This window comes from Neofelis nebulosa, chromosome 12 (genome assembly GCF_028018385.1).
Source record: "Neofelis nebulosa isolate mNeoNeb1 chromosome 12, mNeoNeb1.pri, whole genome shotgun sequence".
Taxonomy (NCBI): Eukaryota; Metazoa; Chordata; class Mammalia; order Carnivora; family Felidae; genus Neofelis; species Neofelis nebulosa.
Window position 1 is genome coordinate 5,865,915 of NC_080793.1, and position 23,982 is coordinate 5,889,896.

At 45.9% G+C, this 23,982-nt stretch overlaps 1 protein-coding gene across 2 annotated transcripts in view; it reads right to left on the reverse strand.

Moving 5' to 3' along the window:
- The window catches only part of ABL1 (ABL proto-oncogene 1, non-receptor tyrosine kinase), a 145,371-nt gene that overhangs the window by 44,468 nt on the left and 76,921 nt on the right, over nt 1-23,982 (reverse strand). The window contains exon 1 of one of the 2 annotated variants that reach the window (XM_058693801.1): nt 668-894. The exons of the other annotated variant lie outside the window; for it this stretch is intronic. Within the exon in view, the coding sequence (XP_058549784.1) occupies nt 668-746 (79 nt within the window). The 5' untranslated portion in view covers nt 747-894. Of the gene's footprint in view, nt 1-667; nt 895-23,982 lie in introns of those variants that run through there. 2 annotated transcript variants of the gene reach the window in all.

The window sequence follows — 23,982 nt, forward strand, 5'->3', positions numbered from 1 at the left end:
CCCGCCAAGTACGCTGGACTCATTCACAACGCCTTCTTCCTCAAATGTGTAACGTCGCTTCCCCCATCCCCGCGAAAAGGGAGAATTCCTAAGACCTCTTCGTGGTCTGCAGATAAGAGTGGGTTGGGGGTTGGGGGCGCGTGGGGCGTGGGGTAGAAAGATCACTTGAAATTCCGCATCCATAAATGGTAGAGCGGTGTTCCTTTGTACACGACACTTAATGAGAATCACATGTTTCACAAACACGGGTCGACCTTTTTGACACATAATTCCCAATTCACGGTGGAAATCCACAACGTGGGCTCACAGGGCCGTTCGGGCCTGTAGAGTTCGCTTTCTCAAACTTTCTCGGGGAGAGCCCCCCCCCCCCCCCTCCGGCTGGGGGCCCGGAGACACCGCCATCCCGGCGTGGGCTCCCAGGGTAGGGCGCGGGGACCGGAGCCCCGCACCCTCCCGCTCGGCCCGCAGCGCCCAGGCGGGGTCGCGGGAAAGACCAGGAGAGAGCAAGAAAGGGGGGGGGGGGGGCAGAGAAAGGGAAAGGGAAGGGAGGGGCAGGGAGGGCGCGGAGGGAGCGCGCGCGGGCGGGCGGGCGGGCGGGCGCGGCCCGGGAAGGCCCGGCCCGCGGCCCCGCCGCCGCCTCGAGCGCTCGGCGCCAGCCGGCGCTTACCTTCCAGGTAGCAGCTGGAGGACGAAGAGAGCCCCTTCTTGGATTTGCAGCCCACCAGCTTCAAGCAGATCTCCAACATTTTCGCGGGCCGGCGGCGTGGGGGCCGGCGCCCCCCGGCTCGCTGCGCCGCGCGCTCAGGCCCGGCGCGCCCCGCTGGCCCCGCGCGCCCTCCCGCGCCCCGGCGGCCCCGCCACGCCGCCTCGCCGCCGCCCCGCGCGCCCGTCCATGGCCGCGGCCGCGTCTCCGTCTCCGCTCCGGACGCGCCTGTTAACAAAGGGCCCCGAGCCCGGCCCGCGAGGCCCGCCCCCGCCGCCGCCTTAACCCCCTCGGCGCCGCGCCGGTCGGCCGGCCCCGCTCGTCGCGGGCGATCGGCAGGCCCGACCCGGCCCGGCCCCCTTGCCGAGATCCAAAACCAACCCGGGGCCGGTTTCTAGGTCCACACGGGTGCTGATTTCAGGTGCAGCACCGAGTGGCTCTCAACGTTGCCGAGTCCTAACGGCCCAAGAAAGACACACGGGCTACTCTGGCTGCCGCCGGCGCAGGCCTGCTCGGCCACCACTTTTGCAACCTCGAGCATCTCTGTGGCGAGACGCCAACCTGCACCCGCTTACAGCCCAGCTCGGCGGGTGCGCGGGGCTCTGGCAAACGCTGTGTCCCCAAGATGTTGGTGAATAATGCAGATTCCTCTGCAGCTACCAGTGCTGGTCTCATTTCATGTTCACGCAGTCTACAGTGATTAAGGCTAACTCTGTGGGTGTATAAAGAATGAATAATCAGAGCTAGAACCCACATGACAACCTCACAGGTATGCAACACGTTTGTCAAATCCTACATTCAGAGTAGGAGATGGTTGGAAACGGGAGGAGAGGTGTGAGTTCAAGTTCAAACATAATTTCTGATTATATGTAAAGGGAATTGAGCTTTCACAAGGAGAAATCCTCAGAGGCAGGGCCTGGGTCCCTTCTTTGCCTTATTTTCTTCCACAAGGATTTTTTTCCCCCTTGGTTTGGTGAGTGCCACGGGGTACCGTTATTTGAAACCCATTTCATTGCCGTTCAGGGCTCAAATATTTATAGCTCTGGTTAGGACTGATCATATACAATATTATAACAAAATAACAATAATCACAATGGTGTATTATGTGACACAAAATCAGAAATCTAGATCAGCGGGAAGTAACAGGGAACCCAATCATACCAACGAATTTAATAAATATCATATATATTTCAGTAACAATAAGAAAAGGAATTTAATAAGTAGTACGAAGTAACTGCCCTGCAACAGAGAAAAAAATCAATGTAGCTCACATCTTAGAACACATGAGTAGTAATAAGAAAGGATGCGTGGAAGATCTTAGGAGTAGATCTGATGTGCGTCAGACTCTTAGGAGAAACATGGTCCATTCGTTACAACGCTGCGTTTGCACAACGATCCTGTGAGGACTGGGGTTGTTATTATCCCAAATCTTCAGGGTAGGTCCTGGTAGTCAGGAAAGTCAAGCACCCTGCCCAAGGTCCCGTAGTTGGAAACCGACGCTGGTCTGCCTGGTTCCAAGGATCAGGCTCCTGACCGGAGGATTACACTGTACCCTCTCATCAACAATAAATTCCAAATGGATTAAAGCCTTGGAGATCTGTAACTTTGGTTAAATAGCTAACATATTGGGGCGCCTGGGTGGCTCCGTCGGCTCAGCGTCCGACTTCGGCTCAGGTCACGATCTCACCGCTCATTGGTTTGAGCCCTGTGTCGGGCTCTGTGCTGACAGCTCAGAGCCCGGAGCCTGCTTCGGATTCCGTGTCTCCCTCTCTCTCTGCCCCTCCCTTCCCCATATAAATAAACATTAAAAAAAAAAAAAATAGCTGGGGCGCCTGGGTGGCTCAGTCGGTTAGGCATCCGACTTCGGCTCAGGTCACGATCTCACGGTCCGTGAGTTCGAGCCCCGCATCAGGCTCTGTGCTGACTGCTCAGAGCCTGGAGCCTGTTTCAAATTCTGTGTCTCCCTCTCTCTCTGACCCTCCCCCATTCATGCTGTCTCTCCCTGTCTCAAATATAAATAAACGTTAAAAAAAAAAATAGCTAACATATATTTCAGAGCCAGTGTTGGTTAAGAGACCCTGGCTACGAACGGTCAACCCCAGAAGGCAAAGCTGGACTCATTTGTTATACTCTCCAGCCTATCCTGTAACAACAGAAACCTGGGTATCTTGGAATGGCTCAGTAACAAGATCTTCATGTAGGTCTGCCAAATACAGCACATAAAAATTCACAAGTGGACTGGACGTGACTCGTGCGTATCACCGGGGTTCTCAGCCAGGGCATTAATAACTTTTCGGAAGTGTCCTACCGAATTGTGATCGGTGTACAAAATGTGTTTGTCCCGCAACTGAGTGGTTAGTGCTGTGGCACCAGCTCAGGCCTCACGAGCACCTAAGAAGGCGCGGGCAGGACGGTAAGTGCGCACCTGCAGACACAAGAGACAAGCGCGGTGACTGTGGGTGCCATCTAGACTCTGGGAGGCACGCTCATTCTGCTAGAGGGCCTGCTGCAGGTAGTGCCAGCTGACTGGCTTAGTGTTGTCTTGAATCTTTCAAACTCCCAAACGTAGCACCAAAAATAGAATTGAAAGGGTGCCACCAGGACAAACTGAAAAATACAGTATCTGTTTTGGTACCCTTCCGGAAAGTTCTTTATTACCGGACCAAACAATAATAAAGTGTGTCACTGATACAGCATTTCAGGTTTAGAGAGCCGGACTCAAATCGGCAGCTTAGTGCCAACAATTCTACGTTGGCAGGCATTTCTGCGGCTCTGACCGCTTCCTTGAATACTACCAGTTAATATAGGTCCGAATACTTGTTTGCATGTGAGGCACTTCATGTTGGGATGTAAGTTTATTTTAAAAGGCTAATGGCTATTACGAATATTCTCTTCTTGAATCTAAAATGACCTTGTCCTCTCAAATCCTCTTAAAATGAGTAAATGCTTATAAACTGCATCCAAACCTTTTAAATTATAGTTATAAAAGCATGCATCAACAGGTCTGGCGAAACACTCTGAATCAGCAACAACAAATATTGAAACTTTTGCCAACCTGTACACTACCAGACCACACTGGACTACTCTTCCCAGATCCAGGTTTGATGCGTTTGAAACTCATTTGCAAGGTACAAAAGGCGCTGTTAGAAGCAAATAAAGGCGAGCCCCGATCTTCTTACAAGAATGAAAAAAAGACCCGAGAAAGGTTTCCCTTGAGCAACCTTAAATCCAAAGGCATGAACTCACACAAGCAAAAAAACGAAAAAGATGTGAACTAACGTGTTGGTTTGGTTGCATCCAGTTTGGGAAAGAAACAGACTTTTAATGTGCACCTGATACGTGCCAGGCACCAGTGTTACAACGATCCCATGAACTTTGGGTAGTTTAATTCCATTTCACAGATAAGGAAACTTGGGGGGATGGGGAGAGGGCTCTGTCCAAGTTCACACAGCTCTGGAAGCGGTATGGTCCAGAGCCCCTGACCTTTCCAAAATGGCACACGATTTTCAATTTAAGTGAAAGGGTAAGATAAGCAAAGCTAGAGGTTGAAATAAAAATCGTTAACTGTTAGGGAAAACGTCTTAAAAGAAAACAGTTCAGAAAACTAGAACTATTGAAGAATATTTTAAAACATATTAAGTATATATCGTTTTTTTATTTTCTAGGTTTATTTATTTAGAGAGAGAGTGCACATGTGAACATGAGAGGGGCAGAGAGAGAGAGAATCCCCAGACTCCTCCAGGATGTCAGAGCAGAGCCCAATGCAGGGCTCAATCTCATGAACTGTGAGATCATGACCTGAGCCAAAACCAAGAGTCAGCTTAACTATCTGAGCCACCCAGACACCCCTTATATATATACTTTTTAAATGTTTATTTATTTATTTTGAGAGAGAGAGAGAGAGAGAGAGAGAGAGAGAGAGTGTGTGTGTGTGTTGGAGGGGCAGAGAAGGAGGGAGAGAGAGAATCCCAAGCAGGCCTCAGCACAGAGCCTGACATGGGGCTCGAAGTCAAGAACCTTGAAATCATGACCTGAGCCGAAATCAAGAGTTGGACACTTAATGGATTGAGCCACCCCCGTGCTCCAAAAACCACTGTTTTAGAAGAGAGAAGAGGTGCTTGTTTTCACTGGAAATAGGACAAACGTGAATGGATATTTCTAAAATTTTCTCATTTGAAACCAATTTTTTCCTCCATCTAGGAAACACACAACTCTAGAACAAGTCACCAAAAGAGGACCCTTCTCTTACAGATTTTAGGCTAAAGACAATTTTTTTTAAGTTTGGAGTTCAGTCCTATTTAAATGTGGGGGGGAGGTGGGGCAAAAGTGGGTCAAGGGAAGGAGACAGGAGCTGCAGGATGGGGGGTCAGGTGGAAGGGAGACAGGTGAATCTGACATGGGGCCTGGTGTGGAACCCCCCCGGACCAGATGATCCCAAATGTGACAGACCCCTTCACTGTTTCTGGCCCAGCCAGTAACTTTGGGGGGTGGGGGGCGGGAGAGCAAAGATCTCGAAGTAAGTGCATGCTATTTTACACGCACCTGCCAACAAAGCCCACTTCCTCTGACTCTGCAAACACTCTCCCGCGAGAGCCTGCTGGCTCCAGTGTGGGTCCAACAAAAGGAAAATGCGGCTCAGAAGACCACATCAGTCAGTCACATCCACTTTGGCCACTGTACAAGGACACACGTGCATCTCTTACAAGTTTTCCCATGAGATAGCACTACCTGGGGGTCAAGTGTCACAAAGGCCTGCTGACTCTGGACTGGTAAGACGGGGAGGCAACACAGCAGAGACTGAATGGGCTACTCACCCAGCCTAGCTCCGAACGGCACGTGTACATCATCCAGTGTGGTGGCCTGGGCAACTGACTTCACCTCTCAGAGCCCTCATTTCTTTGACCGTTAACACTGGGGGTGAGGGGCTATCTCACAGGGTTACGAAGATTAAACATAATGTATGGAAGGTGCTCCATATACAGTAGCTATTGTTATTTCCAAAAGAGCCCCCTTACCAGATCAGATGATGGTCTGTGTTCCTGCATAAGTCTTACTGGGACTAAGTCAAGAGCTAAAATTAACAAATGTGATATGTGAAAATGATTCCAGAAAGCACAGTCTGCGGGAGTGAAAGTAGTCTGGAGGTTTTCCAAGGGACAAGGAATCCATTTATTTTATTAAGGGAAAAAAACACTAGCTATGGAGTAGGAGTAGCAACTGAGATTGAAATGTCAGAGTCCTACCTTTCATCCGAAAGCCAGGGATTGCAACCACAGCTTTGTGGCAAATCACAAACTCCACACCCCACATCTTTAATGGGGGCCGATTTCAGGACCAGGACTTGATGAGCTAGCCGCACACAGTTAATACTGATTGTTTTGTTAGTTCCCCTGGTATTTCCAGAGCTACAATTCTTAGCTGGGGGCCAAATTCGAACTGCCTTAGAGTAAATCTACTTTCTAGAAAATCTCATTACATCAAGACTCTACATTTTTATAATTAACAAGTCAAACATAACTATTAAACAATAATTTTTCTCTAGGTGGAAGCAATTTATTATGGGTATGCCCATTTTTAAATTAATTTTAATTTTTTATCAAAGTAATACACACGCAAGGTTAAAAATCAAATAGTACTGAAGTTTTATAATAAAAACAGCAATCCCCTAACTCCATCCCCCAGTTTGCTGCCCCAGAGGCAGGGAGCCTCCTTCAGATTTCTAACTAATATCCTCATATTGTTTCTGGAGTCATCAGCTTTCCACATTATATTTGGTAGCATCCCAACCTCCCTAAACAGTAAAATCACAATTTTTGGTTAAATCAATAGTGTTTACATTACTGTGATGATATAAATATTGTTCACTGTTCTGCCAATAATATACTATGAATGTTTCCTTTATTCATTTAACCTAGAGATATTAATTACCTTGATTTTTTTCATTTGACTAATCTTCTATAGATCTATTACTGTTTCCCCCCAAATATTTCGAAGATCTATTAAACACCTGGTAGTATTTTTTCCAAATACTAAAACACTTAAAATATTCTCAATTCTAGTTATTGACTTCTGTTCTTCTTTTGCTGGAATTCACTGTCCAGTGCCTTCCTGAAAAGAAAAAAAGGTGGGGGGCGGGGGGGTGGAAGGGTGGGTGCTGCAGGTCCAAAAAATGCCTTTCTTCTATGCTACTCTGACAGTTTGGCTGGGTATAGAATTCTAGGTTAAAAATAACTTTTCCCTATAGGAACGACCCAACACTAATATCATCCTCAATGGGGAAAAACTGAGAGCTTTTCCCCTAAGGTCAGGTACAAGAGAGGGATGTCCACTCTTGCCACTGTTATTCAACATAGTATTGGAAGTCTTAGCCTCTGCAATCAGACAGCACAAAGAAATAAAAGGCATCCAAGTCGGCGAGGAGGAGGTCAAACTTTCACTCTTCGCAGATGACATGATACTCTATACGGAAAACCCAAAAGATTCCACCAAAAAACTGCTAGAATTGATTCATGAATTCAGCAAAGTTGCAGGATATAAAATCAACACAAAGAAATCGGTTGCACTCCTATCCACCAACAGTGAAGCAACAGAAAGAGAAATCAAGGAACCGATCCCATTTACAGTTGCACCAAAAACCATAAAACACCTAGGAAGAAATCTAACCAAAGAGGTGAAAAATCTATACACTGAAAACTATAGAAAGCTTATGAAAGAAATTGAAGAAAACACACACACACACACAAAATGGAAAAGATTCCATGCTCCTGGATAAGAACAAATTTTGTTAAAATGTCGATACTACCCAAAGCAATCTACATGTTCGATGCAATCCCTATCAAAGTAACACCAGCATTCTTCACAGAGCTAGAACAAATAACCCTAAAATTTGTATGGAACCAGAAAAGACCCCAAATAGCCAAAGCAATCTTGAAAAAGAAAACCAAAGCTGGAGGCCTCACAATCCCGACCAAGCTATACTACAAAGCTGTAATCATCAAGACAGTATGGTACTGGCACAAAAACAGACACTCAGATCAATGGAACAGAACAGAGAACCCAGAAATGGACCCACAATCGTATGGCCAACTAATCTTTGACAAAGCAGGAAAGAATATCCAGCGGAATAAAGACAGTCTCTTCAGCAAGTGGTGCTGGGAAAACTGGACAGCGACATGCAGAAGAATGAACCTGGACCACTTTCTTACCCCAGACACAAAAATAAACTCAAAATGGATGAAAGACCTCAATGTAAGACAGGAAGCCATCAAAATCCTCGAGGAGAAAGCAGGCAAAAACCTCTTTGACTTTGGCCACAGCAACTTCTTACTCAACACGTCTCCGAGGCAAAGGAAACAAAAGCAAAATGAACTATTGGGACCTCATCAAAATAAAAGCTTCCGCACAGCAAAGGAAACAATCAGCAAAACTAAAAGGCAATGATGGAATGGGAGAAGATATTTGCAAATAACATATCAGATAAAGGGTTAGTATCCAAAATCTATAAAGAACTTCTCAAACTCGACACCCAAAAAACAACTAATCCAGTGAAGAAATGGGCAAAAGACATGAATAGACCCTTCTCCGAAGAAGACATCCAGATGGCCAACCGGCACATGAAAAAAATGCTCCACATCACTCATCATCAGGGAAATGCAAATCAAAACCACAATGAGATGCCACCTCACCCCTGTCAGAATGGCTCACATGAACAGCTCAGGCAACAACAGATGTTGGTGAGGATGCGGAGAAAGAGGGTCTCTTTCGCATTGTTGGTGGCAGTGCAAGCTGGTGCAGACACTCTGGAGAACAGTATGGAGGTTCCTCAAAAAACTAAAAATAGAACTGTCTTACAACCCAGCAATTGCACTACTAGGCATTTATCCATGGGATACAGGTGTGCTGTTTCGAAGGGACGCATGCACCCCCATGTTTATAGCAGCACCCTCGACGATAGCCAAAGGACGGAAAGAGCCCAAATGTCCATCGATGGATGAACGGATAAAGAAGATGTGGTATGTATAGACAATGGAGTATTACTCGGCAATCGAAAAGAATGAAATCTTGCCATTTGCAACTGCGTGGATGGAACGGGAGGGTATTCTGCTAAGTGAAATTAGTCAGAGAAAGACAAAAATCACATGACTTCACTCATATGAGGACTTTAAGAGACAAAACATATGAACATGAGGGAAGGGAAACAAAAACAATATAGAAACAGGGAGGGGGACAAAACAGAAGAGACTCCTAAATATGGAGAACAAACTGAAGGTCACGGGAGGGGTGGTGGGAGGGGGGATGGGCGAAATGGGGAAGGGGCACTAAGGAATCTACTCCTGAAATCAGTGTTGCGCTAGATGCTAACTAATTTGGATGTAAATTTTAAAAAAGAAAAAAGAAAATTAAAAAAAAAATAACTTTTCCCATTTAATTTTGAAGACATTTCTGCACTAGCTTCTAGCTTCCAGTATTGTTTAGAAATGCAATTCCGCTCTGATTCTTGATCCTGCACATATGACCCTGTTTTTGTCCTTGGGAGCTCTGGAATATCTTGTAATACCCTTAGTGTTCTGAAATTTCACAATGAGACAGCTCGAAGTGAGTCCTTTATCAGCCCCTTGGCTTATCTGTACCAATGGTGGGGGCAATGCCCCTGAGTCCAGAGTCCTTAGGGCAATCTGCCAATATAATACTTGCGGGTGGGAAGGAGAGCCGGCCACCTGCTGTAGAGTTGGGGAGGAGCGTAAAGAATCTAAACCAACTTTCAACCGATCCCCTCAATTCCAGTTATAGGCCTCGCCGCCCCCTGCTTTCTGTACTAATGCATCCAACGTTAATTCTTTTTCTCAGGATCTTACAAGCACACCGGCTCACTTCTAATCGATACCTCTCTCAGAAGGAGTTAGGTTTCAATTTGCTTTTGACTATCTTCCATTTTGAAAACTGTGTTCACCTTTCTTGTCCAATCATCCTTTTTGGTTCCTTTGCCCTTACGCATTTTCATTTAGAAAAAAACCATCTTCATATTATCATTTCAGTTGGGCTCGGGAACAGAGATAAAAAGAGGTCTTCGGTCTTTAATCCTTTTTAATCCGAATCTCTACTGCCCATTTTATAGATGAGGTAAACTGAGGCACGGGCAGGTTAAATAACTTGCATGAGGTCTCACAGCAAAGTATGGCAGAGCCAGGGAAAGAACCCAGACCTCCAAACTCCCTCGTTAGATTTTTTTTGCATTATGTCACACCCGCTAGGTAGCTACCGTATCCATCATCAAGAGCTGACAGACCAGTTTAGGACACCAGGCTGCAAAACTACTTACAGTTTGTTGCACACCACAGGTTTCAAATCATAATATTGCCGGTGGTGAAGAAGCAAGCAAAGCCTGAATTCTTACATCCATTTACAAGTCGAGTTATAAACAGATACATGATTATTTTTTTTAGTGTTTTTATTTATTTTTGAGACAGAGAGAGACAGAGCATGAGCAGGGGAGGGGCAGAGAGGGAGCGACACAGAATCCGAAGCGGGCTCCAGGCTCCGAGCCGTCGGCACAGAGCCTCATGCGGGGCTCGAACTCACAAACCGCAAGATCGTGACCTGAGCCGAAGTCGGACGCTCAACCGACTGAGCCATCCAGGTGCCCCTAAACAGACGTATTATTAAACAAATATAGTCTGGGATAATTGGTATTAAACTCTAAGTGCAAGAATTCAACTCAGAGAGGTTCCATGCATTTTCATGAATTGTCTTTGTCCCTTTACTTTAGTTAACTTTTATAATAAATGCCAAAGAATTTTATTTTAAATCCCTAAATCTCGTTTGCTTGCCTCTAACCTGAATATTAACTAAAGAGTAGGCTAACTCCAAACCAAATCAAAAATAGCAATGTTGCAAAAGTCAAAACGCTTCAGACTATTATCTTTAGAATAAGGTAAGCTTAAGCACAAACTTTACGCAGAAACACTGATAAAGGAAAAGCCCGAATGGGCCAGACCTGTTTTCTTTTCAAACGCTGCTTTTGGCTTTTATAGTTTTGTTCACTTTGACCTGGGACACCAGTGGTTAACTTTTCCTTCTCTTTCTCTAAGACTGAAAGAATCTGGCCAGCAGAGAGCAGGCCAGGGAGATCACGTTACTTGGGGGTGGGGGAGGCAGGCAGCCGGAGGGAGGGTAGAGAGAAGGGCCAGTAGGGAAGGAAAACACGTCCTCTGAACCTCCCCACAGTGCAAGGCCCAGCAGGGATCAGGAGGTTCGCAGAGGGGCTGGTGTTTATCCGGGTTATCTCTGGGGCAGCTGAAGGGGGCTGTGCGAGCATGGGCTCCCTGGGCACGAAGGTCCTCTGAGCAGCCCAGAGCTGCGCCCGGGGAAGGCAAGTTTCTCGACAATTGCTAGTGAGGCCTAAAATCCTAGAAAGGAAACACTGAAGTTGTTTTTATGTTTGCTTCTTCAAAACAGTCAGCACCGAAGTGTTCTGTTGTCAAGGTTCTCAAACGCACCCAAAGGACAAATGGATCCGCAGGATTTCATCCCTGCACTTGTTAGGAGTGGCTGTGGTCTGCAGGGGAGCAAAGGCGTGGCGAAATAAATGGGACTGCTTTTCTCCTCCAGAAGCGACAGATGTGGCATATTAATCCAAAGCCACATAATAACCAGAGAAGTATGGCTGCAGAGAACCCTGGAGAAACTGCTCGTTAAGGGACACTGCGGTGATGTCAGGAGGAAAGAGTCCCTTGAAGAGAAAACGGCATAGAGCTCTGCTTCCAAAGTCAACCGGAAGAAGCTGTCGGCCTGTCCGCCACCCCAGCTACCAGCTGGTGTGTCTAAGCTCGATACTCAGTAAAGCGGCGACTCCCAAATCGGATTTAACCACGAAGTGAATTTTCAAATTTTCGAACCAATGATAATTCATACTTATGGCTGTTTCAGCATAAGAACATTCTGATTGCAATTCTAAAAAACAGCATTAAAGTTAACTCCCCAGTAAGGCTTGGGCCAATAACTGCAGATCAACTAGACTTTCTCTGAGGAAAAACGAATGGGCATCCCACGCAGACTAGTTACAGGAACCCCAAGCAAATAATGGCCCCCAACGTCTGTTCTCCTCTCTTGCCCTCAACCCCTAAGTTTTAGACCTTAACCGTAAGTTTTAGATGGATATGCACCACCACCCCCCGCCATGCCCAGAATAAAGACGACACTTCCCAGTCTCTGCAGCTCAACATCACCATGTAACTGAGTTTTAGCCAATGGCATGTGAGCAGAAATGACAAGCCCCTTTCTTAGAAGGAATGGGAGGCAGTCTCTCTTCCACTTTGCACTGCCTGTACAAGGACAGAGCAGCCAGAGTGGCCATTTGGATCTTGAGGCAGAATCCACATTTCACTTTTTCATGTTTATTTATTTATTTTTGAGAAAGAGAGACAGAGACAGAGAGAGACAGAGCATGAGCAGGGGAGGGGCAGACAGACAGAGAGAGAGAGAGAGAGAGAGAGAGAGAGAGAGAATCCCAAGAAGGCTCCGTGCTGTCAGCACACAGCCCGACGTGGGGCTTGATCTCATGAACCATGAGATCATGACCCGAGTTGAAATCAAGAGTGGGACGCTTAACCGACTGAGCCACCCAGGCGCCCCGAGAATCCACATTTTAAAGAGCAACAAGATGACAGTGTCTCCTTATACAGCCAGGACTGCTAATGTCAGCCTGTTGCAGAAGAAACAAACATCTAGTTTGTTTAAAACTGCTGGTGTTCTGGGGCGCCTGGGTGGCTCAGTCTGTTGGGCGTCCCATTTCAGCTCAGGTTGTGATCTCATGGTTTGTGAGTTCGAGCCCCGCGTCGGGCTCTGCACGGTCAGCATGGAGCCTGCTTCGGATCCTCCGTCCCCCTCTTTCTCTCTGCCCCTCCCCTAATCAAGGGAATGAACACTGAAACAGCGAGCCACTCCTTTCTTCCCCCACAAAATCAGCAATAATCCAGAAAAGCAGCAAGACTCAGTGCTGGCAAGAATGCAAGCAAATAGGCACCTCTCGTCCATGTTCCCTGCAAATGTAAATGGGAACATACTCTCCGGAGAGTGATTTAACAATTTTTCCATCAGAAGCCTTTTAAGATGTCCCCAGGCTTTAATGCCACAGCTTCATTCTGGGGCATTAACTTCAGGAAGAGTTGGTGCAAAATTTATTGCAAAGCTGTTCTTACAAAGATTTAGTACAAGAATGTTCATCACAGCACTGTTGATATTGGCAAAAGGAGGGAAGGAAGGGAGGGAGGGAGGGAGGGAGGGAGGGAGGGAGGGAGGGAGGAAGGAAGGAAGGGAGGGAAGAAAGAGGGAGGAAGGAAGGAAGGAAGGAAGGAAGGAAGGAAGGAAGGAAGGAAGGAAGGAAGGAAGGGAGGGAGGAAGGAAGCAACCAACTGTCCAATGGCCGGGGATCAAATGAAATGTTGCATTCACATGGTACACCACTAAAAAATAATGTTTTCAGGGGGGCGCCTGGGTGGCTCAGTCGGTTAAGCGTCTGACTTCAGCTCAGGTCACGATCTCACGGTTCATGAGTTCGAGCCCCGTGTCGGGCTCTGTGCTGACAGCTCGGAGCCTGGAGCCTGCTTCCGATTCTGTGTCTTCCTCTCTTTCTGCCCCTCCCCTGCTCATGCTCTGTCTCAAAAATAAATAAAACATTAAAAAAAAATTTTTTTTAACTGCTGGTGTTCTACATCTGTTATAACAGCCACGTAGCCTTTATGCTAATAGTATTAAAAGACCAATTCTAACTCACAGAAATTTAAGAATTCCCTAAATCAACATTTCGTTTTCTTTATCAAAAACTGTAAATTGGGGGGCGCCTGGGTGGCTCAGTCGGTTAAGCTTCCGACTTCAGCTCAGGTCATGATCTCACGGTCTGTGAGTTTGAGCCCCGCGTCGGGCTCTGTGCTGACAGCTCAGAGCCTGGAGCCTGTTTCAGATTCTGTGTCTCCCTCTCTCTGACCCTCCCCTGTTCACGCTGTCTCTCTCTGTCTCAAAAAAAAATAAACGTTAAAAAAAAAATTTTTTTTAAAACAAACTGTAAATTGGAGAGCAAGCATCTGAAACAGTCTCAGAACCTTTAGAAAATGAGGAAGTGTCCTAGATAATCAGGATAAGACACACAGCCCAGTGTCCCCTCACAAAGAACACTCAAATATCACACATTAATTATTATTACCTTTAACCATCCCCTCCCCTTTCCACAATCTCTGGTCCTGGTGTAAGGAAAAAAAAACCCAAAAAAACCTCAAGTGTTCTATCATATACCTGATAAAGACCCTGTATCCAGAATAACAGTGAAATCTTATCCCTCAATAATAAGACAGCATGCAAACCAATTTAAAAAAACAGGTGAAAGACTGTAATTGACATCACCAAAGAAGAAATACGAATGGCTAATTGCACAAAAAGATGTTCAGCATCATCGGTCATGCAAGAAACGGAAACTACAACCACAAAGAGATTCTCTTTCACACCCACTCGCTTAGCTAGAATCGAAAAGATAGACAAAACCAAGTGTTGGCGAGGATGGGGAGAAAACTGGGGCTTTCATACACTGCAGGTGGGAAGGTAAAATGGTAGGACCACTCTAGAAAACAGCTTGGCAATTTCTTAAAAAGTTCAATGCATACTTTTTTTTTTATAAGAACCAGCAACTCTGCTCCTAGGAATCTACCCCAGAGAAATGAAAACACATAGTCACACAAAGACTTGTCCGTGAGTGCTCAGAGCAGCATTATTCATCACGGCCAAGAACCGGAAACAATCCAAATGTCCGTCAGTTGGTGAACGGAGAAACAAAATGTATATCCAAAGAATGGAGTAACACTCAACAATGAAAAGGAAAGATGTGCTGATCTGTGCTGCAACATAGATAAACCTCCAAGATCTGCCGCAGGTGGAAAAAGCCAATCACAAAAGACCACGTACTATTGCACGATTCCATTTATATGACACGTGCAGAAAAGGCAGATCTATAGAGACGGGGAGCAGATTAGCGGTTGCGCAGGGGTAGGGGTGGGATCGACCATGAAGGGGCACAAGGGATATTTTTGGCACGATGGACATGTTCTAAAACTGGATTGTGGGGATGGTAAATTTGTTGGAAATCAATGAATTGTACACTAAAACAGTGAATTTGATGGCATATAAAGGATACCTCAAAAAACCTAAACAAGATGGGCGCCTGAGTGGCTCAGTCGGTTGAGCGTCCGACTTCAGCTCAGGTCATGATCTCGCAGTCTGTGAGTTCGAGCCCCGTGTCGGGCTCTGTGCTAATGGCTCAGAGCCTGGAGCCTGCTTCAGGTTCTGGGTCTCCCTCTCTCTCTGCCCCTCCCCCGTTCACGCTCTGTCTCTGTCTCAAAAATAAATAAACGTTAAAAAAAAAAAAAAAAACTAAACCAGAAAGGAAAAAAAGAAGGTGTTCTATGAGTGTGACCCTTTTCCCTAATTGGATGTCATACATTTGCAAATACCTTCTCCCATTCCGTCGGTTGCCTTTTAGTTTTGCTGCTTGTTTCCTTCACTGTGCAGAAGCTTTTTATCTTGATGAGGTCCCAGTGGTCCATTTTTGCTTTTGTTTCCCTTGCCTCCAGAGATGTGTTGAGTAAGAAGTTGCTACGGACAAGATGAAAGAGGTTTTTGCCTGCTTTCTCCTCGAGGATTTTGATGGCTTCCTGTCTTACGTGTAGGTCTTTCATCCATTTTGAGTTTATTTTTGTGTCTGGGGTAAGAAAGTGGTCCAGGTTCATTCTTCTGCATGTCGCTGTCCAGTTGTCCCAGCACCACTTGCCGAAGAGACTGTCTTTATTCCGTTGGCTATTCTTTCCTGCTTTGTCAAAGGTTAGTTGGCCATACGATTGTGGGTCCATTTCTGGGTTCTCTATTCTGTTCCATTGATCTGAGTGTCTGTTTTTGTGCCAGTACCATACTGTCTTGATGATTACAGCTTTGTAGTACGTCTTGAAGTCCAGCATTGTGAGGCCTCCAGCTTTGGTTTTCTTTTTCAAGATTGCTCTGGCTATTCGGGGTCTTTTCTGGTCCCAGGCCAACTTTAGGACTGTTTGTGCTAGCTCTGTGAAGAATGCTGGTGTTATTTTGACAGGGACTGCCCTAACTGGATGTCATACAAAGGATGAGACAAAGGATTAGAAGTGCTTCAGGCCTGGCTGCTGGGTTCCATGCAGCGAACCCACCCAGACCATGCCCTACGTGTTGCTGGTAGGTGGCATTTTATGTAGAGATGCTTCCAACGAGAGCCACGTTCCCGGAGAGCAAACGCAAAGCTATCTCACCCAGCTCTGACACCTCTCCTGACTCCCGATAGAGCTCCTGGCTCAGGAGTGTGTGTCAGGGGGAGGACTGAACAGATACAACTAAGGTGATCAACACCTGGGTAGGAGTGGGGAGGTGTATCTCCAGTTGATTAAAACAGAGACATGGGAGGAAGCCAGCAATCTGAAGCATCAGAGACTGGAACCTACAGCAACACATCTCCCATTCATGGAAGCACTTGGATTCTCTCCTAAGCAGCAGGAGCTTTCCAAATGAAGCCTTCATAGAGGCCTGCAGGGCTGCGACTTTGAGAGTTCTCAAACATATACGTCAGCCCCACCCGTGTTGCCGGACGATACAGTCCCGACTGTTAAACCTCTCCCAGAGACCAAGTGTCGTGGTAAATCACCTGAGATCACAATGTTAAGAATATTTAAGATCTAACGCAGGAAAATTTCCAGGTAGTAAATAATATGGTCCGAAAGTGCTGGGGCAGGAAGCAATCAATTAAATTAATTCACCATAAATATTTCATGAGTCTTAAGCTTCTGATAAAGGAATTCCAAAAGTTAATCGGTCAATAATTCTCAATACTCTCTGGTCTTCTCCCATATCTTTCTTCATTTGATCTGCATAACAACCCATGGAAGGAAGTAGGGAAGAAAGACTCCAGATCCCCAATGACACCGCTGTGACTGAAGTCCAGCAGAAGGAATCCCACAAGAAGGGGGACTCGAGAAGCCAGACATCCTCTGAAGCAGAGAACCCACCTATGACCCCTGTGCCTGGTGTCACAGCCCCACCCCACACACCCCTGGTAAAACAGCAGTCACCCCAAAGGAGAATGACAGTTCCTGCTTGAGAGAGAACTGGTTCTTAATCTTCGCTTCCTGGGCTCATCTAATTGGTAGAGCAATCATGAAGTTCCTGAGTGCTCACCACTTGTCAATCCGAGATCTGACTTGTCATCAGAGATTTGAGAATGTTCCATTCATTCAACAAACATTACAGAGCCAGCTGTGATGGAGATGATAGAAAGGAAGGAGACATACTTGCGGGCCTCCAAGGATGCATGGTCTTGGGGGACAGGGTGGGGAGTCTTGCGGGAGAGGGTCGGGAGTCTTGGGGGAGAGGAGAGGGAGGGAGGGAGGGAGGAGCAGACACTGAAACAAAGAATTACAAGAGGGAGAAAAATTTGATAAGGGTGTGCACAATAGCTACAATAGCACAGGAAAAGAGGCTAATTCTGCCTAGAGATGCCCGGAAAGTCTTCCCGGTGGAGACACCAGTAGTGCGAAAATAGTGGAATGAGTCTTCCGCAAACTGTTTTCCTTTCAGAGCTTAGAAATTAACTAAGAGCATACAAGTAGCCCACGCATGTGAACGGTGCTGAAGTGACTCTCCACAAAGGTGCAATGGCAACGCAGTGACGAATTCTTTTGAACAAATGGCACCGGAATGTTGGGCATCCATACGCAAGGCAGCCTTGCACCCTATTCAAAATTTAATGCAAAACGGGTTCTAGTTCTAAATGTTAAATAAAAACTTCTAGAAGAAAGTCTTTGTGATTGTGGGTTAGCCAAAGATTTCTTAGGTGCAATACCAAAAGTACGGACCTTAAGAGACATAACGGATTGGACTTCATCAAAATTAAAAATGTCTGCTCTTCAGGGTGTGTGCGTGGCTCAGTCGGTTAAGCATCCAACTCTTGATTTCGGCTGAGGTCGTGATCTCACCGTTCGTGAGATCGAGCCCCACATCAGGCTCTGCGCCGACGGCATGGAGCCTGCTTGGGATTCTCTCTCTTCCTTGCTCTCTGCCCACTCCTCACACCCTGCTCACACACGTGTGTGTGTGTGTGTGTGCAAGCACTCTCTCTCTCAAAATAAATAAATAAATTAGCGTTCTAATTTTTTTTTTTTTTTCTGCTCTTCTAAAGATACTATTAAGAGAGTGAAAAGCCCAGTCAAAGGCCAGGAGAAAAAACCAAGTGCTGACAAGCATATACTTAACATAAGACCTAGCAATTCTAGGGGCGCCTGGGTGGCTCAGTCCCTTAAGTATCTGACTCTCAGTTTTTTGCTCGGGTCAGGATCTCATGGTTCGTGGGTTCCAGCCTCGAGTCAGGCTCTGTCTCTTCCCCCGACCCCCAAAATAAATAAGTAAACTTAAAAAAATTTTTTTGTAAAGACCCAGCAATTCTATTCCTGATTAGTTATCCAAGAGAAATGAAAACACGTCCCCACAAAAACCTGTGTGAATGTTTACAGTGGCTTTATCCCCAATCAGCAAAACTCAATGAAAACTCAAATGAAAATCAGCAGCTGAATGGATAAACACACTGTGGTGCCTTCACACAACGGAACGCTACTCAGCAACAAAAAGGAAGGAACCATGTTGCTTTCACACAACATGAACGAATCTTACATGCGTCACGACTCAAAAGGTTGTATGCTTCGTAATTCTATTTATGCTATTCTGTAACGGGCAAAATTCTAAGAACAGAAACTGAAAAGTGGGGTTGAGAGGTTGGCTTGACCACCAAAGGAAGAAGGGAACTGTAGGCGTGATGTTCTACATCCGAAGTGTGGTGGCGGGGACGTGGCTCCGTGCATTGTCAAAACTCATACACTAAGAGGGTAAATTCTACCGTATGTGAATTCTACCTCAAAAACAGCACTCTCTTCCTCCCTCGAGGCCCCATTCCCCCGGGGAGTCCGCTGCTAGGACCCAGGCTTGCTGCTTCCCTGCGAATGTGCCCCTGTGGGACCGTGAGAGGGCTCCACTACTGGGCTTGGAGTGACCTGGCCGGTGGGGATTCTCTTAATGGTGCTCCATGAGCACTATCGTCTATGTCATCTGTTTTTCAGTCTCTCTGTTCCTCCTGCTCTACGGGACCCAAAGTGGGACACAGATCAGAAGTACAAGCAGCGATAATAAGTAGTTTTACGCACCGTCACCTCAAGGTGGGAGAAGTGCGCACGCTGAAGGGCTGTCTTTCTCTAACACAAACCTCCCTGCGCCTGGGCGGGAGAGCATTGGTGGTCACGGAGCAGAGGCGGCTGTGGGTGATGGAGAGAAGCCGTGCAGGAGAGCAGGGCCCTGGGTTCCGGGAGGTTCTGTGAGGCCCGGGGAGGTACCTGCCCCTCTCCCAGCTTCACTCATCTGCAAAACGGAGGCTGAACCCCATAGCCGTTACGATCTTGGCAGGCTCTCAGTCTGTGAGCTGATTCAAAGTCCGAGGTAAATTTTTCTCAGTTTCTCCTTGTTGAGGGCTTCTAAACAATGACCAGACATTTTCTTCACTGGAAAGAGCAGTCTGCTACCTTATAAATGCCAGCACTGTACCCTAACCTAAGACTGGCTTCCCCTTATGAGGTCTTTGCCCCAATCAATCTTCACAAATGGACTTAGGAACCCTTCGGCCCCAGGAGGATGAGGGGCAGGTCTCGGGCAAACCATATCGACGATGTGGACAATCAGGGGCACCTGGGTGGCTCAGTCGGTTAAGCATCTGACTTTGACTCAGGTCATGAACTCGCGGTTCATGAGTTTGAGCCCCGCGTCAGGCTCTGCGCTCACAGCTCAGAGCCTGGAGCCTGCTTTGGATTCTGGGTCTCCCTTTCTCTCTCTGTTCCTCCCCTGGCTTGCTCTCTCTCTCTCTCTCTCTCTCTCTCTCAAAAATAAATAAAGATTTTAAAAAATTAAAAAAAGAAGAATATGGAGAATCAGCCCTGGCTGGCTGCGACCAATCCCCATCTCAACACTTCCAGAGCAAGTGTTAAGCAAGCAAGCCAGAAAGCCTTATAAAAAGTGTCCAGAGACCTGGGTGTTCAACTTCCTGCCAGTGAGTTGTATGAAGACGAGGGGTGTGGGGCTTATCACTCTCGTACACAGTCTCCTAAGGACTGAGAGTTCCACTTAATTCCTCAGTTTTTCACTATGTAGGTGACAAAACTGTCTGTGACTCTGTCCTGTAGTTGCAGATCGTGAAGGGAATGCTAGCTCTTGACTCTGCCTAGGGTTTGCATATCTGATCCCCAGTTCTCAAAAAGCCCAGAGAAGGAATTTGACAAGATTCAATATCTATCAAAATTACAAATATATTTACCCTTTGGCCGGCAATTCTGTTTTGGGGGATTTGCTCTACAAACTTACCTACACATACACACACAACTGAGTATGAACACACACACACACACACACACACACACACACACACTCTCTCTCTCTCTCTCTCTCTCTCTCTCTCTCTCTCTCTCATTGCAGCACTGTTTAAATAGTAAAGCATCTATCACTAAGTTAAATAAACTCTGGTCTTAGCCTTCAAAATGGGGTACAATTATGTCTGCATGGGGGTTCATGAAGCTTTCCAAGAAATTTGCAAGTATATATTTAAAAGGAACCAAACTTCAGATCCTCAATTTCATACATACTCTGTTCTAAAACTGATCTGCCCGAGAACAGCCCCGCCAGTTCTCCTTCCTACTGCTGCTTTCACAATCGCCACTTCCTTCCTCTCAAAGGAGAACACCTCTCAGAAGTCCCCAGCGGCTTAAAACTTCCTGGTCACCAAACTATGGGACAATCTGAGAATACATGGCTTCAGGGCGGAAGTTTTCTTTCAGAGCAAAGCGAAGGGAGCATCATTAAGAGGTAAACGTTAAGTATTCGGCAAATGTTTACTGAGTACCTTCTAAGAGCTACGTACTGTCCTAAGCTCTAGGGTTACAACACGTAGAACATAGGGGGAAAAAATCCTTCCCTCCAACAGTTCACATTCTAGTAGAGGGAGAGAGACAACAAAATAAACTAGTAAATCACAAAATATGTAAGAAAGTAAAAACTGCTAGGGAGAAAAAGCAAGTAAGAGGGATTGGGGATGCTGAGGTCAGGGAGTGAGGATTGGATTGTAATTTTAATAATTTTTTTATTTTTTAAAATTTTATTTTTATTTTTGAGAGAGAGAGAGAGAGAGAGCGCGCACGTACGAGCAGGGGAGGGGCAGAGAGAGAGGGAGACCAGAGGATCCAAAGCAGGCTCTGCACTGAGAGCAGAGAGCCCCACATGGGGCTTGAACTCACGAACTGAGTCGAAGTCCGAAGTCCAACCGACTGAGCCACCCAGGTGCCCCAGATTGTAATTTCATTTAATTCTTCTTAAATTGTTTTTAATGTTTATTATTTTTGAGAGAGAGAGAGAGAGACAGAGAGGAAGCAGGGAAGGGGCAGAGAGAGAGGGAGACACAGAATCGGAAGCAGGCTCCAGGCTCTGAGCTGTCAGCACAGAGCCTGATGTGGGGCTCGAACTCACAGACCGCGAGATCATGACCTGAGCCGAAGTCGGCCACCCAACTGACTGAGCCACCCAGGTGCCCCGCCCCGCCTCCCCCCCCACTTCCAGATTGTAATTTTAAAGAAAGTGATCAGAAAAACCACTGCTGAAGATAAACAACTGAGCAAAGACCCAAAGGAGAGAGAATGAACTGTGGGGAAAGCACTTTCCTGGCATAGGGAACAGCAAGTACAAAGGCACTGGGGCACGGAGGATGAATAGGAAAGGTTCAAAGAAGAGCAAACAGGCCAATGTGGATAGAACAGGGTCAGCAAGAAGGAGAGTAATAGGTAGATAGAGGTGGCAGAGGCATGGGAAGATCCCGCCTGCCTAAAGTGACTGTTGGGGCTTTGGTTTTTACTCTGAAGGAACTGGGAAGGCACAGGAGGCGTGGGGCAGAGACAGGAATCTGATTACATTTGAAGGGATTACTCTGGCTGCACCAGGAGAAGACGGATATCAGGGTATCAGTGAGCAACGCTGACCTGCTGACCTTGGAGAACGACCTGGGAAGTGTCTGTTCCCTCCTTTCCTATTTTCTGGGAAGGCTGCACTGAATTCATATTATTTCCTCTTTAAATGGTTGGTAGAATTCACCAAGTGAAGCCATCTGGGCCTGGAGTTTTCTTTGCGGGAAGATTTTTAACTGCAAATAAAGTTTCCTTAATAAGTTTGGCGCTATCTGGGTTGTCTGTTCCTTCCTGAGTTGGCTTTGGCTGTTTGTGTCTTTCAAGGAATTTGTCTGTTTTTCCCAGGTTGATGATTCATTCACTTACTATACTTTTGAGATCTGTAGAATCTGTGTGATGTTACCTCTTTCTTTCGTAATATGACAATTTTTGTGTTCTCTTTTTTTCCCGGTCGGTCTGCCTAGAGGTTTATCCATTTTATTGCTCTTCTCAAAGAACTGGCTTTTGGTTTCATAGATTTCTTTACGGTTTTTGTTTTCTGGTTCACTGATTTCTACGTTGGTCTTTTTTTCTACTTAATTTGGGTTTTATTAGCCTTTATTTTTCTACTTTCTTAAGGTGGAAACCCAAGGCCATTTATTTGAGACCTTTTTTTCGTTTCTAACGTAAGGGTTGAGTGTTCTATGAATTTCCCTTTTGTTCTATCCTACAAATTTCATGTTACATTTTCACCTGCATTCGGTTCCGAATACTTGCCAATTTCACTTCTGAGTTTTATTCTTTGACTCGTGGTTTATTTGAAGATGCTATCCAGTTTCCAAACAGTTGAAAGTTCTTCCTGACATCTTTCTGTCACTGATCCTTCATTTAATTCCACTGTGGTCAGAGATCATACCTTCTATAAATTGAACCGGCTTGTATATACTGAGACTTTTTTAATGGCCCAGAAAATAGTTTATCTTGGTAACAGCTCTGTGTGCACTGGAAAAGAATGTGTATTCTACTGTTCTGGGGTAGAGTGTTCCAGAAGCGTAGATTAAGTCACGTTAGTTGATGATAATGTTCAAATCTCCTATACCCTTACTAATTTTCTGTCTAGTTGTTCCATTTGTTATTGAGAAGTGTTAACAGCCCCAGTTTAATTATGCATTTCTTGCAGCTCTATCACTTTTTGATTCACGTACTTTGCATCTCTGTTGATACATACAGAAACATTTCGGATTATATCTTCTTAATGAATTAACCCCTTATCATTATGAAATCATTATGAAATGACTCTCTTTATCCTTGACGGTATGCTTTGTTTTGAAATCCACTTTGTCGGGGGCGTCTGGGTGGCTCAGTCAGTCAAACGTCTGACTTCAGCTCAGGTCATGGTCTCACTGCTCGTGAGTTCGAGCCCCATGTCAAGCTTTGTGCTGACCGCTCAGAGCCTGGAGCCCGCTTCGTATTCTGTGTCTCCCTCTCTCTCTCCCCTCCCCTGCTCATATACTCTCTCTCCTTCAAAATAAATATTTAAAAAAAATACAAAATAAATAAAATCCACTTTGTCTGATATAGCTACTCAGGTTTTCTTTTGATTACTGTTAACATGGTACATCTTTCTCCACCCTTTTGTTTTTAACCTATTTTTATCTTTAAAAAATTTTTTTAAATTTATTATTGAGAGAGAGAGAGAGCACGGGAGAGGCAGAGAGAGGGAGACACAGAATCTAAATAGGCTCCAGGCTCTAAGCTGTCAGCACAGCCTCAATGCGGGGCTCAAACCCACAGACTGTCCGATCATGACCCGAGCCGAAGTCAGACACCCAACCGACTGAGCCACCCAGGCACCCCCTATTTGTATCTTTATATTAAAAGCAGTTTCATTGTAGGCAGCCTATGAATGGGTCTTATTTTTTTAAGTTTATTTATTTTTTTTTTGAGAGAGAGACAAAGAGATAGAAAGAAAGTGAGAACAGGGGAGGGGCAGAAGGAGAGAGAGAATCCCAAGTAGGCTCTCCACTGTCAGCACAGAGCCTGACACGGGACTTGATCACATGAACCATGAGATCATGACCTGACCCCAAATCAAGAGTCAGCTACTTAACCGACTGTGCCATCCAGGCGCCCCTGAATGACTCTTACTTTTTTATGCAATCCGACAACCCCTGCTTTTTGTTGGGAATGTTTTGACTTTTACGTTTGATATAATATCAATATGGAATTTAACCTAGCATCTTGCTATTTGTTTCATAGTTA